Source organism: Ictidomys tridecemlineatus, chromosome 9 (genome assembly GCF_052094955.1).
Source record: "Ictidomys tridecemlineatus isolate mIctTri1 chromosome 9, mIctTri1.hap1, whole genome shotgun sequence".
Classification (NCBI taxonomy): domain Eukaryota; kingdom Metazoa; phylum Chordata; class Mammalia; order Rodentia; family Sciuridae; genus Ictidomys; species Ictidomys tridecemlineatus.
Window position 1 is genome coordinate 4761064 of NC_135485.1, and position 17668 is coordinate 4778731.

Here is a 17668-nt window from a genome sequence, read left to right on the forward strand (position 1 = left end):
TCCCCACAGCCAGCGCCTCACAGGCTCCGGGGAGCAGGGCCCTGGCCCTGGGTGCTAGAGGGGCGGGCATGAAGCTGCCCACCGGGTAGTCCTCTAGGTTTCTTCTTGAGGTTTTATCTTTCGCTTTGAGGCCTATGAGCCCCGCCTGGAGGATGCTCCTGTGTACTGAGGGGCGGGTCCCCAGGGTCATTCTTTCCCGTGACATGCGAGAGCTCACAGTGTTACTGGACCCCTCACATTTCCCCAGTCAGTGGCAATGACTCTCTCGTCCATCACCATGATAAATGTTACATACACGTGTCAGTCCACAGGGGCCTTCTGTGACCTGGTGGTCAGGGACCTGCAGGAAAACAGATGTGGCTGCAGGTGGGGCCGGAAGGCCCTGGCCTAGTGTTTGCCGATTTCCACGGCGGCAATCTCCCCACAGCCATGTCACCCACATGAGGCCCACCAGCTGGGAGTCCTTAACACTCGAGTCAGCTCTGCTGTCCCAGGAAGGCCACTCCCGGCCCTCCTGGGTTGGTTTGCGTGTCTCCTCACCCCCAGACAGAACATGGAGTCTGAAAAAGCGAGGCAGACTGGCCTCCTTGGTGCGCGCCACTGCGTGCGCCCGGGTTCCCCCGGGTTCCCGTGCCGCCCAGCTCGCTGCTCACCCCAAGGCCGTCGGGTCACCTCAGTCACAGCATGGACAAAAGGCTGCTGCTCAGCCTTTTGTCAGATGTCACAGCTGAGCAGAGCTACTGTCCCCACAAAAGCACAGAGACCCTCCACGTTCTCTTCCCAGGGAAGGCGTGGGCCGCGCCATGTGCATTGAGAAGGTCCTTCACCCAGAGCTTCTCCCGTCAGGTCCACCAGGGGAGCAAGGGCCAGAAAAGAGCATCGTGAACCCACAGGGACTCAGCAGATGGGCTTCGTCTTTCTCTGCAGATCTGCGGAGGTTCCCAAAGGAGGGGACCCAGGCCGTGGCCCCTGGCCACAGGGGGACGGTCTCACTCACAGGTGGCTTCTAGACTACGGGCGGGGCTGCTCTCCAGATGGGCCAGGCCCGGGGTTCTAGGGTGCCAAAAGGTTGCTGAGGTTGGGATGGCCATTGCCCTGTCCAGGTCCTCGGTGACCAGCACTAAGGCTGGGTTCTGTGTGTGTAAGAATGTATCAGGTGGAATTTCCTCCAAGGGGAAAGGGTGGGGGGAGAAAAGAGCAGGGGGAGACTTCTGGAGCAGCGGCCGCCGGCCCTCCTGGCCCTGGTTTCAGGAGGAATCAAATACAGCCCTGGCACCACACAGGCCAGAGGAGTCTGTGGAGGGGAACCCCACTGGCCACACCCTGGAGTCCCCAGCTCAGGTCCTAGGTCACCACCGTCAGAGAAGGTGACCAGCCCCTGACGCTATCACCCACGTCCCCTGCCAGCTCCACCTCCATCCACCACCATAGCCACCTGCATCCCATACTGAGAACTGGAGGCCACCACGGCGGGGCCAGGGCCGTGGAGGGCATCCTGGGGCTTCCTTGCCCGTCCTCCTGTGCCTGACTCAGCCCACCCCTCCAGCCCCTCCCCTCAGGGTGTCCCCAAGTCTGTGGAGTCACATGGCCAAAGCCATGCCAAGCAGGACAGGTGGGCAGTAGGGTGGGGCAGGACACGTCCCCTGGGGCCGAGGAAGCCACACCTGAGAACAAATCCAGGATCTGCTGACCCAAGGCAGCCATGAAGGCCACCTGCAGGGTGGGGTGGGGAGCAGCCGGGAGCCTCCTCAGCTGGGAAGGTGTGGCTGAGCCTGATGTCCTGAAATTGGCACTCACAGTTGGCCTGCCATGTTTCTAAGACCTAATTAATCTCAGGTTAATTGGCCAGTCCTGCTGCTATGGGGGTGGGGGTGGGGTCTGCACTGGGCACACCTGCCACCAAACTGGGCATCCAGGACACAGGCACCATCTGCCTTAGGGCACCTCTGTGCAAGGACCCTTGTGACAGATAACACAGAAGTGATGTCTGCAAACTGTGCCCTGAGAACGCGGCACAAAGGACCCTGCAGACCGACGCAGCGTCTCCTCAGGCCACCAGAGGGCACTGTTGGGTAACGTTAGAAATCCCACCCGCGTCCAGGGCTCAAGGGTCTCCACCTCCCGGTTAGTTAACAGGACTCAGCAGCCGCTTCCAGGAAGGAGCCGCACCTGCACCAGCAGAGTCTAACTTAGGTTTTGAGAAAGCAAAACTCATAGCCCAGAAAATCCCCCAGTCAGGGTCCCTGAGCCACCCAGTCCCCAAACCAGAGCCCATCATGTCCTGGAAGTTTGTGGAAACACAGCTGTCACGTCCTGGGCTTGACCAGGACAGGCACCCATTTCCTTAGCCCATGGACAACGACCCTGGGGACACTGGGCAGTGCTGGAGACATCCTGGGGTTGGTCCTGTGGTCTCATGGGTCAAGTCCGGGGGTGCTGCTAAACACCCCACCATGCACAGGACAGCACCTGCCCACCAGCCCAGAGTGACACAGCAGAGCTGCTCTCCACATCCATGGGTTTACTCAGGACTGCAGGACACTGTGACCTGGGCACACCTGTTAGGACGGTCACACACGCATCCAGGGAGGTCAAGGTCTGGGAGAGCTGTGAAGAGCAGGTGGAGCCTGGGCACCGTGAGAACCACGTTCCTTGGTCATGGAGGTGCCCAGCCAGCTGGGTTGCTGGTTGGTAGCACCATTGGCCTGGGGCTCCCTGCTGCATGGCCTTGTGACAGACCATCTCTCCTCTGATGGGCCAGCAACAGCTCCTGACCCATGGCCCCCTGGCTCTGCTTTGATGTGGGTCTGAAACACGTGACCCCATTTTTCTACCAGCAGCTTTCAACCCCAAACAAGGGGTGACCTCACCAGTGTCCACTGTGGAACTGAGGGAACCTCTCAAGAGCAGGCCTCCCACCATGGCGTATGTGGGGCTGGTCTGGGCGCCTCTGGATGTTCTCAGGATCCATCCCCCAGGGACACTTCTCCTTGGGGTCTGTGTCAGGGGGAAGAACTCAGCCCTCCCCTGTGAAGCCCAAGGAAGACTTTGTGTGCTTCCCTGTGCTCCGAAGAAGAGGCCCTGCTGTGGTTGACAGGTGTCCCTGACATTGGGCCTACATGGGTCAGGAGAGGCCTGGGGACCAGGATTCCATGGTCCGTGTAATGGTTTGGAGGTGGGTGTCCCCCAAAGCTCACTGTGAGACAATGCAGGAAGGAGCAGAGGAGAGCCGATGGGTTATGAGAGCCTGAAGCCCATCAGTGAATCACCCACCTGAGGGGACTGGTGAGTGCTCACTGTCGGCAGGTGGGTGCGGCTGGAGGGGCGCTGGGTGTGTATTGTGTCTGGAGAGCGAAGTCTCTCTGCCTCCCGGTCATCGTGTGAGCTGCTGCCCTCCACCACACTCTTCCCCATGACGTCCCCCTCACCTGCGGCCCGAGGTGGAGCCAGTGTCTACGGACTGAGCCTCTGAAACCGTGAGCCCCAAATGAATTCTCCCATGAAATTGTTCTCATCAGGTCTTTTAGTCACAGCGGGAAGCGCTGAGGAAGCCGCCTGTCCTGGGTTGTTGGCCCCGGGATGCAGACACTGTCTTGGTGACCAGTTCTTGGTGCTGGCTGAGTCGAAGGACAGAAAGTACCAAGCAAGGACGTGGTCCTGATGGGCATGCTGGGCAGCCACTGGCGGGTGGAGGGGGATGGAGGGACCAGGGAATGGCCTCAGATCCAGGAAATACAGCAAGTCTGAGAGGCCCTCCTGGGAGCACTGGGAGGAGAAGCTGGGGAGCAGAGTGCCTGGGCTGTTCCAGGTGACCTCAGCTTGTGGGAGGCAGGTTCTGGTAGCCTCAGGACACGGGTAGAGCTGGGCACAGGCGGCCTCCTCTCAGGAGGAGTCGCCCCGGTCAGGGAGCTGAGCGGGCTGGACACGGCTAGGAGGAGCTCCCAACCATCTCAGGTGTGGCCGTCTGGCCAGTTCCCCCCACTCCGTCCTCTCTCACAACTGCCCCCATGTCCCCCGGGGTGTGGCGGGGACAGGCCTTGCACACCCAGGCACAGGCCTGCCCAGCAGCCTGGAGCTACAGATGGCTCCTCTTCAGCACCTGCCTCCCGTCCTCGCGGACACCAGCCTCGGCTTCTTGCTGACCTGGCCTTTGGCTGCTGAAAGTGGGAAGAGGCCAGCGGTCAGTGCCCTGCCTGACACCAGGCTCAGTGATGCCACTTATGAGGTGTCAGCAGTGACCGAGGTCGTCTACACGGTGACACACACTGGTTCCTCCGACCCTGGGGCTGCCAGCTGACGGCAGCTCACACAGGTGGCGGCCTGTGCTGGCCCTGGAGGAGGAGGGCAGGGTGTGTGGCTCTGGCTGGATGCCAACAGGGCCTGGAGGCCGTGTCCCCTCCTAGCCAGATGGGCCAAAGCGATAGCCGCAGTGATGCCAGCTGCCACCGAGTGGCCCCGGCTCCTGCCCTCAATCACGCTCACGCCCCTTGTTCTTGGGCCTCCAAGGGCCTTGGAGAAGGGGCGGCCTCCCACCCAGACACCAGGCACAGTGGGTGGCGAGGGAGCGCAGAGGTGAGAGATGGGGACCTGCTGTACCTGAGGGGCCCTGAGGCGTGGTCCCCCGAGGCAGGGTCACCATCACTGGGCAGTCCTGGGTCCCCTCTCTCCCGAGGCAGGGGCTTCTTCTTTTTGGTCCGTAGAGGCTTCTCTGCGGAAGAGAGAGGACCCTGGTCTGGGACTTCGGACAGCTCCTCCGGCCTTGGGCCAACCAGGCCTGACTGTTCTCGAGCACCCGGTGGCCAGTGGGCCCTGCTGCGTCACTGCGTGGTACCCACTCCACGGACGAGGAAACCGAGGCCCAGGAGCCACGTGCTTTCCCAGGCCAGCACAGCCGATCAGTGGCAGAGCTGGGACCTGACCAGTCCTGCCAGGCCGTGTTCCTACTGCACCCAGGGGCCTTCGGGACTTAGGGTGCCGAGATCAGCTGGCACGGAGCGTCTGCCTTCAGGGGTCCGTGTGCTGGCCTTCAGAGCAACCCTCCCACGACCAGGCTACCACCGCCTGGGACGTCCCTGATTCCCTCACTGGCAGGGGAGGGGACTCATCTTCCCACTAAACAGGTAGGAACAGAGTCGGAGACACAGCTGGGGGGCAGCCGACCCAGGGGCTGGGATGGCCCTGGCTGGAGAACCAGGTCCCGGGTGCCCTGAGCCTGCCCCATTACAGACACGGACATGAAGCCCAGAGAGGCTGAGCCCGAGGCCCCAGAGCTGGTCAGCGGTGGACGGGAGGTGGACATTGGTCTCAGTGCAGAGGCTCTGCCCCTGCGGCGGGGACACCATGACTTACCTGGCAGCCCGCGCTTACTGGAGAGCGGTTTGTTCTCTGCCAGGGGCACGCGGGCCAACGCTGCCAGCTCCGAGATGAAGGTCTGCTCCGCGTCCTGATGTGCAAGTGGGGGAGGGTCAGCAGCCCCTCCCCGAGCCCCTCCCCCAACAGGGCCTGACGCTGTCCAGGAGGCTGGCAGACGCGTCCCCAGCAGGGAGGAGGGTTTCCTGAAGTGCCCTGGAGAGGCCCCAGCAGGGCAGAAGGCAGGGTGGGCACCTCCTGCCAGGCGACTGGGCATCCTCTCCAGCTCTGCTGTGGAGCCCGTTCACAGATGACACAGGGTGGGAGGCATGGTGGCCTGCAGGGAGGTGGTGGCAGCAGGACAGGACCTCGCGCCTGGCACCAGCGCCACACAACCTGGGCACACCTGTCCTTGCCCTCTAATCGCTGCCCACTGTGGGGAGATCTCTGGCTGCTCCTAGACTCTCACCTGCAGCTGCGTCTCCAGCTGGGCCTCCAGTTGGTCCAGGACCCGGGCCTTCTGCCTCTGCGCCTCCAGGCGGAGCCGCTGGTGCTCCGTGAACTGGGCCAGGAGCCGCCTCTGCTGCGACAGCAGCCTGGTGGGGGAGGGAGAAGGTCAGTGCTGCCCTGGCCACAGTCACTCGGAGCCCCCACGTGAACCTTCCCAAAGGGCCCACCGTGCCGTGGGATTAGTGACCGCCTGGGCCCCGGGTACCCGAGAGGAGCATGGGCCCAGTGTCCAGCAGCCACACACTGGGGACATTGTCAAGGCCCCCAACACCAAGGAGTCGACAAGATTCTCAGGCACTCTTGTCTCGATCCTTGGGGTGGGCTTGGGGACATCAGCAGGACAGAGAGGAAGAGGCAGAGAGGCGGAGAGGCGCGGCTTGCCTGTGGACACACAGCTGCCACAGGGCTGGGCAGGAAGTGGCCTCTTCTCCGGAGCAAACCATCTTACCCAGGGAGGAACATTCTCCTCAAAGGCCAGGGCCCGGCTGCATCCTGATTAAATCTCAGAACGGCCCTGGCCCCTCCCTGTGAAACAGGAGGCTTTTTCCTCCGGAAAAAGAGAAATCCGGAATAAGGCAGCCCCTTTACCCTGAGAGGCAGGGGGACAGCTGGGGCCGAGGCTCCCTCTGATCCTGAGCCCACCTCCCTCTGGGGCGCAGACTCCTGCCTCCCCTCGGCCCACAGGCTCACTCAGACCCCCGGCTCCACTACCCCCGCCCCCTTCATCTCCCAGGCTGGATTTTTGGAAAGGGCTGAGTTTCTGGAACTGAAGGCAGATGCCACCTGCAGCATCGGCAAGCAGCTGTCCACATGGGGGCCCCCAAGGCACACAGAGCCACCTGGCTTCATGTCTTGTCTGCTGCAACGTCCACCCCGTCTGTCCACTGCCCCGCCAGTCCCCGTCCTTCCTCTGTGACACGCCATCTGTCCCATCCACCTCCTGTGGCCCCTCGCTGTTCTCCTGCCCGCTGAGGAGGCACTGGGTTGGGAGACGGGGAGATGGGAGACTGGCCGCCCCCCCAGCTCTGCCCAGGGTGGGGAGGGCGGGAGGTGAAGGCAGGAGCCCCTGACAAGGAGGCAGGCCCTCCCCACCCTGCAGAGGCTGCGCCAGCGCTCACCCCAGCACACCAGGCCTGACTTTCCTCTTCCCTACACCAGGTGGGGCTGGGCCAGGGCCTCCCCCCCCATTAGATGACCTGGGTCATAGTGGAGTCCCTGGGCCACAGCCATCTGAGTCCCTGGGCGTGTCTGTGTGCATGTGTGAACAATTTAGTGCCCGGGCTCCCCTCCGGCTCCCTGAGTCCCAGGTGTAGCAGGTTTAGTGGGAAAGCCCCCTGATGCTCCTGTGCCCAAGTCCGGGCACTGCCGAGCACGGTGTGGAGAGTCGGGGCAAGCCCAGACCTTGCAGTGCAATAGCAGGGCCTTTGCTGACCACGGCTAATGACCAGTTGGAGAATTCACAGTGGGAGTGTCAGGCTCAGCTTGATCCAGGTGCTGCAGTGCTCGTCATCTACACGGGCTGCCGACGTGCGGAGGGGCCAGACAGTGCTTGTGACAGGCTCCCTCTGTTCGACTGCATGGCTGTTGTCTTTCTACCACCTTTGGTGGCAGGACAAGGCAAGGGATCCTCCCCTGTGGTCCAGCCCTGCCCCCTGGCACCCCCACTGATTGATCACTGATTCTTTACTCTCCCTCCAGGCTTGGAGCTCCTGGACAGAGGGCAGGAACTGCCCTGGTACCCACCTAGTGGCCAAGGAAAAAAGCGGGCACTTACAGGGGCTCCACCCCACAGCCCACAGGAGGCTGCTGATGCCACAGTAGTTCCCCAAGGCCCAGGGACCCTACGCCAAGCACCTGCCTGTGGCCCAGGGCTCTCTCTGGCCGCAAGGCTGTGTGGGGCCTAGCCGGGGCACTGGACGGGCAGGCGAGTCAGCCCTCCAGGCTGGACCCCCAGCCCTGGAGAGGGGAGTGGAGACCCTGGCCCCGTGGCCTCCCTGGAAAGCGCTGTCTGCGCAGCTCTCTGAAGCTCCAGGGTGGGCACAGCCTCGCTGCCTCAAGGCCTCCCCTCCACTGTGCTGGGCCACACGACGTCCCCAGAGCTGGCCACATCCCAGGCCGTGTCCCCAAACATGCTCAGATCCCGGAGCCCTTGCAGATGGCAAGGGAGATCCGCAGGTGTGACCAGGGCCACAGGCTGCAAGGTCCCGGCATGAGCCTGGGTGACCGGGTGGGTCCTGTCCACATCGGCTGAGCCCCTGAGGGCAGAGAAACCTCTCCCAGGTGGGAAGAAGGCGCAGGGCCCGCAGGCGTGACCCCAGGTGCTGTCACTGCTGCTGATTGCTGGCCCTGGGGCCCGAGCAAGGACCAGAGAGAGGCCCTGGGGGTGAGGGTGGCCCATGTGACAGCCAGCCAGCAAATGGGACCTCGTTCCACAGCAACCCCGTCAAGTTCAGAAGTGAACCCCCCCACGGCCTCCAGGGAGAGCCCCGCGGTGATGCCCTGCCTCCCCTCGAGACCCAGAGAAGCAGAGAACTGGCCTCCTGACCACAGACCATGGGAGGACACGCAGTGGCCTCCGCCTGTGAGTCTGTGGCCACGGTAACGGCCACCGTCACGGGACACACCTGCCTCTGCCTCCCTTCTGGCTCCCTGGGTCCCTCCAGGTGGACACCCACCCCCACCCCGAGGTCTGCTCCTGAGGGAGCCAAGAGCATGAGCAGGGGTGGAGGAGCCCCGTTAGGGCTGCAGCTGCCACCTGAAGCTGGACCAGGGTGGCCGCCACACCCTGACTCACCCTCCCTTGTGCTGGGCGCTAGTGCGGGTGCCGCTGGGAACAGGGTGTGGGCAGAGGCTCAGGGGCTTCCACACTGGGTGTGGGGGGCAGAGGACATCCCTGCGTGGGGGACGCCCTGCCCACCGTGAGCCTCACCTCTGGTGGACAGCCTGGGAGGCTCCCTGAGCGCCGCCTGTCATGTGGTCCTCCAGCCCGGGGTCCCCGAGTTCTTGCTTCCTCCGCAGCTTGGAGCTGTCCATTCTGTGGCCTGGATCATGGGAGACACGAGGCGGGTCATGTCACAGGGAGAGCACAGCTCTGCGGGCTGGGCTGGCCGCGCCCGAGGCCGAGCAGGACACACCTGCACCCACAGTGCGCCACTCGCCCCAGCGCTGGGACAGGCAGGCGTGTGCGAGGACCCTGGGGACAGCGCAGGGAGGAGAACAGGCAGGTGGACGCACCCAGCAGGGAGCCGGGGTGCTGGGCGGGCCTAGGCTCCCCCAGGAGCTGGAGCAGCGCCCTTCCCCCAGCCCTTTCCTGTTTGCAGATTCAGATGCTCAGAAAACACAGGGTAAGATAGAAACTTCAGGTGGAGTGCGAGGGCAGCCCAGTGCACACCTGTCCCCAGCAGAGTTATTCCAGCGCCCCACCCCAGCAGGGGCAGGTTTGCACTTCCAGCCATGGGCACCTGCTTCAAGGTCCTGCTGGCCAAGTCGCCCAATGCCCAGCAGTAGTTCTGGGGGGTCATGGGTGCTTTGCCTCCCGGTCCCCCTCCAGGCCGTGGACCTGCGTGGGAGCCCAGAGAGGCTGACCTGGGATGAGCTCGGGCCACCCTCTGTGGCTCCCATGAAGGGTGGGCTGGATGAGGAGGGGTTTCCAGGGTCCCCAGCGCTCACTGTGTGAGGGTCAGGGGTCAGGAAGGGCAGGGAGAGCTCAGAGGTGCCTGGGGCCAGCCCAGCCCCCTTCCACAGAGTGGGAGCTGAGGCCAGGGAGGGAGGGGCCGTGCCCCCATCCTGCGGTGGCTCACAGGCACATGTGTCTCCTGCTAAAGGAACCCAGCTGTCTCTGGAGAGCCATGACGGGGAATCCAGAGCCTCTGCCTGTCTCTGGGTGTGGGCCAGGTTCCCCCGAGTCCCCAGGACAGGGCAGCCGAGAGCAGCTCCCAAAGGCAGAGTGTCCGAGATCTAGGAGCACCGCCCTGTCCTGAGCTCCGCCGGCAGGAGGGAGGGTGTGAGGATGGCCCTTGAGAAGCTGGCTCTGCATGTCATTATCTGCTGTCACTGCAATGGGGACACTGTCTGCTCCATCACCTGGTGGCCTTTTATGAGGGGGTCTCAGGGTCTCAGGAATGTCACAGTGGCTGCTGCCCTCTCCTCACCCCTGGGCATGGGAGTGCCTTTGAGTGGCTCCACCTCTGGCCACCAAGAACCCAGAGACAGAATCATTCACCTCCAAGGAGGCCCCCCAGCTGGTCCAGACGATGACCTTGCCCTGTCACCTCGGGGTCCTGCCCGCCGCCGACTCTCTGCTTTATAAACCTTATTGTATTCATGTATGTTTCTTTACGTGACTTTAAAAAATCATTTTGGGTTTAAGAAGAGGGGTGAATAAATAAAGACACTTCAGAATTAGCCCCAGCTTGGCACGCTCGTCCCCCCACGTGGGCCACCTTGGTCCCGGGGCCAGCTGCGCACCCTGCAGGGTCTTCAGGAGCTGTAGCTTCCTCTCTTCCTGGTCCTGCATCACCCTCCCGACTTGCTGGTAATAGGCCTGCACCAGGGGGCCGACGCCAGCGCTGGTGGCATAGACGCTCTCCACCACCGTCTCCACCAGCGTCCCCTGTGGGCAGAAGAGAAGGAGGAAGCGGTCAGGAAGTCACAGGTGCAGCTGCCGTGCCCAGTGGGGGGCTGGCCTCCCCGCCTGGCTGACATCTCACTCCCAACCTGGAGTGGCAGGGAGCAGGCAGAGGGCGCTTGGTTGGTCAAATCTTACTATCCCAGGTCAGGATGGCCTACTATGGGCGCGATGGCCTCATTCTGGTCCTAAGATGCAAAGTCGGGCAGAGTCTGCTGGGGGCCTTGCCTCTCTGAACAGGCAGAGTCCTGATGGGGGAGACTCTGCCACCTCCCTCCTCCTGTCTGGAATGCAGACCTGGAGCAGCAACAGTCATGTGGGACGCTAATGAGGATGATGATGACAGTGACAACAACGGCCAGAAGCATGAGTTGGAAAGAGCCCAGTCCTGGGTCCCAGCACAGACACTGCTGGCTGGAAGCGCTCCCTCCACATTTCTCATCACGCGGTACTGTCGACTGGCTGTGGTCTGTCTCCCAAGGCCCGTGGTCTGTCCCCAAGGCCTATGGTCTGTAAGTGTGGTCCCAGAGTGGGAACACTGAGCTGTGAAACCACAGGAGGGGAGGCCAAGGGTCCTTGGTCACTGGGGACCTGTCCTTGCAAGGGACTGGGGAGGTCGTGTGGGAGCCTGAGCTAGTCCTCCCAGAGGGTCAGCACTCAGGGAGCAAGCCCAGCTCCTTCCCCAGGCCATGGATTCCTCTTTCGGGGTTCCTCCCCCACAATGCACTGCCTCCACTGCCACCCACCACGAGATCACACGGCCAGGGTGTGGCGTGGCCAGAGCCTGAGCCAGGATGCCAGCGTCCCAGACTGTGAGCTTGGCCCAGCCCTGTGTTTATAGAATGAGCCCGGGTATGTGCTGTGTGATGCTGAGGGACGAATGCACCTGGGTGTGTGACTTCTGCCCACATGAGCCACTGCAGGGCACCTGTCATTTGCAGCTATGACACTTCTGAGTGATACCCTCAGGCCAAAGTAGAGAGGAAGGGACGTGCTGAGCCCTGCCCAGGGAATGTGCTGGTCGTGCACTGACCAAGTCACCGTCCTTTTCTTCCTCAGATGACGGGCAGCAGGCAGGAGTTAGCCTCAAGTGTCCTCATGGACAGACATGTATGGGCAGGACTGGGTTTTGGTCAAGAAATGACGCCCACTTAGTACTGAGCGGTCTGCTCAGGCTGTGCTCTGCTTAGGCTGCGCTCTGCGCTCCTTCCCCAGCACCGTCTGTGAAAGGCGCCTGACCTTGCAGGTGCGGAACCTGGGCTGTGGGGAGCAGGGCTGAGTGGGCCTCCCCGTCCTGCCACCTGCCACCGCCCCGCAGGCTTCCACATCCACATCGGGGCCCAGCTGGACCTGTGGCTGGGAGGCAGGAAGTCCCCTACCGTCTCTGCTTGGGTCAGCCACCCACCTGCCTTCCTGCTACATGGCCCATCCACCCAGAGAGCCAGCCAACCTCCTCTAGAAACCCAGCACCATGCCATCCTCTGGGGTAAGCAGAACTCTGGACACCAGGACCAAATGCGCCTGCAGATCACCCCGCCCACGTTCACACAGCAGCACTCACTAGGTAGGGCAGGGGGATTTTAGGGCATGGGAGCGACCTTCCCAATGTCACCTGCGGGGCACTGCCCCAGCCTCTGAAGGACCAGGAGGTGGGGCCAACCTCAGGAGTGGACTAGCAGGGCAACTCATTTGCCCAGGTGGAAGGACTCTCAAGAGGAGCTGAGGTGCCGCCACGTCCCACCACAAGCCCCACAGCTCAAAGGTCTGCAAACCCACCTCAGCCTTGGGAGTCTCGGCTCTGGCCTCCACCCGGTCACCCTCTATCCGGAGGACTCACACCTGTCTTGCCCAGTCATGAGCCTTAGCTTTCCCATCTGTGCATTGGGAAGGAGAATGACCCTACTGTGCAAGGGCTGTGGGAGACCTGGCCAGGAAGGGCAGGCAGAGCACTGGAGAAGGTGCTGGGTAGATGGGCTCCCTTCTCAGTTCTCCACCGCTGGCTTCCCATTACTGTCAGCAGAGGAGGAACCACAGTCAAGTCAATGACCTCAGTAGCACTGCTTGGAAGGACAGCACGGGGCTGGCGGCAGCGAAACCTGCCGTCGGTGTGACAGAGCCCCAACTCCCTCGAAGGCGGGCAGCCCACCTACAGATGGGGAACCAAGGCTGGGTGGCTGCAAGCTCTGCAGGGTCCCTGCAGGACACAGCGAGGACCAGCCCAGGTGTCCGGCCCTTCCACCCAGTCCCTCCTGCCCCTGGCACATACCTTGAAGTCATCCCTGTCCTTGGTCCGGCTCTTGGTGGCGGCATTCCGTGCGTGCCCCAGCAGTGCCTGCCCGATGGCTCGCTCCAAGTGCTGCTGCAGGAGCTGCCCGGCTTCCTGGGCCTCGGCCAGCAGCTGCTGCTGGAGCTGCAGCCGCGTCTGCTGCGTCTCCTCCTCCAGCCGGCCGGCCTCCTCCAGGACTCGCGTCTCCTGCAACGAGGCCCAGCTGCTGCCCTATGCTGCAAAGCCCGGCCACGCCAGCTGCAGCTGCTGGGAAACTCTGCCTCAGTGGCTTGAAACTTGGCTGCTCCTGGGGCTTAGGAGCCACAGGCGTGAGAGCTGGACAAGCGGCTGGGTTTAAACCCGGGTCTGCTGCCTGCCCGTTGTCTTCCCTTTGATCTATGGAAACCTCCATGACATTGCAAAGCCCTCCTCCCACCCTTGACTGTTCGTTCCCCCTTAGACTTGGCTTAGGTCTCCTGGTGCAATCCTCACTGGGCATGATGCCACAGAGCACCGACGGGGGGTACTGTCATGGGCTCAACTGTGTCCTCCCCAAGTTGACATGTTCAAGTTCTAGCCCCAGGGCCCTGGGATTTGACAGATTCGGAGACAGGATTTTTAAGGAGACATAAAGGGGTCATTAGGGTGGCCCTAATCCAATAAGCCTGGTAACCTCAAGTGAGGAGAAGGTCGGGACCCAGACATGCATGGAGGGACGGCCATGTGACAATGGAGGGCAGCAGCCCCAGGAGGAGCTGGCCCTGCCACTCCAAGCCCCCCAGACTCCAGCTCTGCCATGTGGACTGTGGCTGTGACCTCGTTACGATGCCCCAGCAGGTTCACACAGCACCCCCAATGACGGGGGCGGCAGGATCCGGGTTTGGCGGACACGGCTGGCCTGCGACTGGATGGGGCACTTCCTGCGTGCTCAGGGGGGCCCTGGGCTCACCAAGGCCTGGAGCAGCTGCCACTGATGCTCGTCCCGACAGTGGGAGGAGCCCTGCTCCAGCGCCTGCTGCTCACGCAGCTCCTGCAGGAGGCTCTTCTTCCCAGACAGCCTCATCTGGGCCAGCGTGGCGATGGCGCTGCCGCGGAGGGCCAGCCTCCGGAGGGCGGAGCCCAGGAGCAGCTCGTGCCCCTGCAGGATGCCCCGCGTGGACCTGTGGGGAGAGCAGCGGGGGCCGGGGTTGACGCACAAGAAGCCCCCAGGTACCACTTGGCGCCCACCAAGTGGGAGTGGGTGGAACCACCCCCCCCCCACTGAAGCCGTGAGCCGCGTCTGAGTTCACACCCCAGTGACTCGAGAGGTTAGAAACCTGGGTCAACCAAAGAGGCCTGACATTTGGTTTTATAATGTGTGGTGCTGGAAGAGGCCGAAGGGCTGGAGAGAGCATCAGCAGTCAGCATGGCAGAGGGAGGCCTGGCAATCACCAGGGCCATCGGCCAGGGCCGGGGCTCATCCTAGAAAGGAACGGCCCTCACAAGGACCTAGCACTGAATCAGCTAAACTCCCCAGTGGGTGGAGCTCATCCACCACTATCTGAAATTCCTGCCGGAAGAAAGACAAATCGTCTCTGGAAGACAGCATCATTCGAGTCTTATGTTCCCTCTACAATTGGTCATGAATAATATCCAGCAGTCAATGAGAATAACCAGACATGCAAAGAGACAGAAATTAACCAAAAATAAAAGGAATGAAATGGGAACTGGAGAAATAACCACAAGATACCAGGTTTTGGAATAATCAGGCAAGCAAGACAATAATCATGACTCATATGGCCAAGAAATGGATAAGATGAAGAATCTCAGCATCATCAGAAAGTATGTAGAGAAACAGAAACATTCTAAACTCACAGCACAGCAGCTGACATTCAGAGCTCCACAGGCTCAGAGCAAAGAAGACCCAGCCAAAGAGGAAGTGACCTGGAGACAGCTCGGAGAAAGCACCCGCTGAGGCCGAGCCACGGGGGAGGAGCACTAAGTGGTGTGGAGGGGTGACTGATTGGAGGGAGCGGGAGCCCTGGAGGAGCGCGGGCAGAGGATGGAAGGGGGGCCATAAACGCTGATGGGTGAGCCCTGGGAAGAGCTGATCCATTGTCAAATTGTGGCATGCAGAGCACCACGATCTCCCACACACGTATTGAGAAATAACCAAAGTAAGACTGTATGTGTGCTATGATCTGAGTGTTGGAACTGGGTCCCCCTGTGCTGTCCTTAGGAGGGGGGCCCTGTACTCCACCCCATGGCTGGGTTAGTGCCCTCATGAGAACAGAATCAGAGCTTGCCCCTCTCATGCCCTCCCCTCTGCCATGGGAGACACAGAGAGGCGCCGTCTTGGAAGCCGAGAGCAGCCCTCACCAGGCACAGAAGCTGCAGGTGCTTGATCTTGAACTTTCAGGCTCCAGAATCGGAAGAAATCAATCTCTACTGTTTATAAACTACCCAGTCTCAGGCACGTCGCAACAGTAGTGCACATGTGCTGAGAGCGTGCCCACGGAAAGCATCACTTACAGATGAAGGTAAGTCATTTTTAGAAAAAACCTTAGAGAAATTTTTATGAGTTGATCTGAACTCAAAGGAGCCTTCAGGCAAAAATGATCCCAGAGGGAAACTTAACGGCAAGAGGAAAGACTCAAGAGCCACAGGAAGGGCGATTGTGTGAATAACTCTAAACGATAGAGCCATGCCCTGTGGGACCGGGAATGCAGAGAGCTAAAGCACACTCGACAGAAGAGTGACCTTCGGAGAGGACTAGCGGGTTGTGCATGCGCACTGCTCAGGAAGGGGTAATGGCTGACTGTACCGCAGATACTGGTGGGTCAAGGATGCCATCTGAGATCTCCGAATCACCAAAAGCACAGAGGAGCAAGATACAAGGAGCTGCACTCTGCTCACCTGCCCCTCCCTGGCTTGGAGCCTCCGGGTTACCAGGCCTCAGCCCTGCCCCCGTGTCTTGGTCTAACACAGACAGGGTGCCTGGGAAAGGCTGGGCAACTAGGAAAACATATCAGCCATTTTCATCAGGAGAAATAAGAAAACATTTTTCAGCAAATTGGAGAAATCCTATTGCCCTAACAGAGCAAAAATTTAAAAAGTGGATATAAAAATGGATCAGCTGTAATTTGTTGTAAATGGCCATGAGAGGTCTCTTTGGGGAGATGGAAATCTTCATTTGAATTGTGGTGATGGATGTGGAGAGATTTACTAAAACATCTTTGATTTGAATCCTTAAAATAACATGTGTAAATCACATCCCATAAAAGCTGTTGAGAAGAATTCCTACAAAACATGACCCTGAGAAGTAGGGTCCTTGGCCCCATTTTGTGCGGAGGAGACCCAGGACAAGGGCTGAGAGCCCTGGACACCCAGCCCTGATCCCAGGACCGCCCGACTCACTCTTCGGTGAGGCCGCCCAGCCTGTTCAGGACGCCCTGCAAGGTGCGCTGGCTGTTGTGCCTCAGCTGGTCCTGCAGCACCGTGGACAGCGCGCACTCCTCCATCCATACCTGTGCCGGGGAACAGAACGTAGGCGTTGGTTACTGGGCGGGAGCCCAGCAGCTACCTGAGCTGTGGGGTTGAGTCTGTATCTTGCCATAAAACCCCTTTCTCCTGGATTCTGTTAAAACCTCTAGCTCCACGTTGCTCCTCCCTGGCCATCTCATATCTGCAGGAGAAACGTGCACCTCTGGCAAGACTGGCGAACCTGAGGACTCAGCCAGCCAGAGGAGTCCGTCACCTGTCCCACTCCGCAGCTTTGCAGAAGCTCTCTGCCCAGCAGCCTGGCGGGGCTCCCACCGCGCTCCACAAAACACAGGGGGCTGAAGTGCCTGTGCCCACCCAGTTCCCGGCCGTGTGATTCCTAACACAGCCGATCTCACCAAATGACATGGCGTCACCCAGAATGGGCTCTTCAGATCAGTCTCTTGAGTCCTTTTTTGAGGAGTTACAATAATCTAAGGGCAAACAGAACATTCTAGAAAATTCTACCCCATCTTGATTCTTTAAAAGGTGAGTTGACATCATCTCTAGAGCCTATGGGGGTCTCTGCTGTTTTTTTGAGTCTGCAGATAAGGCCAGCAGCAGGACTCGAGGGCCACAAGGCCGGGATGGCAGGGTAGATGGAGCCTGCAGTGTCACACCAGCCTCCTGGTATCACCCCATGTAGGCTGCCCGTGCCTCCGTTCAGAGCAGCAGCTGCCACAGGGCCGCCGTACCCACCCCGGACATTGCTACCAGGCCGTGCTGTGGCTTTGCTCTTTTGGCTCCAAACTTCCACATGTTACAGGCTACAGGAGAGGGGCTCTAGACTAGTTAGGCCTCATTGTGAGAAAGACCCAGGAGAAAGACCTGGGGAGCACAGAGCCAGTGAGGCATGGAGGAGCCTGGGCAGGGAGCAAGTGGGGTCAGAGGGCACCAGGTCTGACAGGTCAGGTCCTGCAGGACATGATGAGGCCACTGGCCACTGGGGGTTTTTCAGTCTTTTGTCATCTATAGTGCTGAGGATTGTAAGGTGCCCAACTATTTTAGATATCACTAAGACACAAAAGTCACTGCCAGTTAAATTAAGAAGCACTTCAACTTCAGGGATGTGAAAGTGTGAGTTCATAAACATGCCTCCTAAAGATGCGTGGCTGTGGTGTGTTTTGAAAGTTTCACTCTGGCTGGGCATTGAGAATCCAGGGAAGGCAGTGGCCAGCTGCTGCAGTGAGCTAGACAAGAGGCATGTGGCTGTGACCACCATGCTGGGACAGAAATGACAGGAAGTGTTCACTGGGTGAGGCTGGAGGTAGGTCCAGTGGGGTGTTCTGTCCACAGGACGTAGGGTGTGAGAGAAAGAGGAGCAAGGTTTCTGCCCAGTTAAGGGGAGAGTAAGATGGGCAGGTTGGCAGGAAGGGCAGAGGTGCTGTTTGGGCTGC

At 60.6% G+C, this 17668-nt stretch overlaps 1 protein-coding gene across 4 annotated transcripts in view; it reads right to left on the reverse strand.

Annotated features, from left to right (window-relative positions):
- Positions 1–3505: 3505 nt before the first annotated feature.
- Evc (EvC ciliary complex subunit 1) overlaps positions 3506–17668 on the reverse strand; it is a 51958-nt gene continuing 37795 nt past the window's right edge. Inside the window, exons 13-21 of one of the 4 annotated variants that reach the window (XM_021722209.3) lie at positions 16149–16258; positions 13702–13912; positions 12753–12959; positions 10327–10471; positions 8789–8900; positions 5819–5945; positions 5350–5443; positions 4597–4708; positions 3506–4157 (exon numbers count right to left, since the gene is read on the reverse strand). In XM_021722209.3, coding sequence (XP_021577884.2) covers positions 4076–4157; positions 4597–4708; positions 5350–5443; positions 5819–5945; positions 8789–8900; positions 10327–10471; positions 12753–12959; positions 13702–13912; positions 16149–16258 — 1200 coding nt within the window. In that variant the 3' untranslated portion in view covers positions 3506–4075. The other 3 variants (XR_013425667.1, XM_078021001.1, XM_078021002.1) reach the window with 3 other exon arrangements.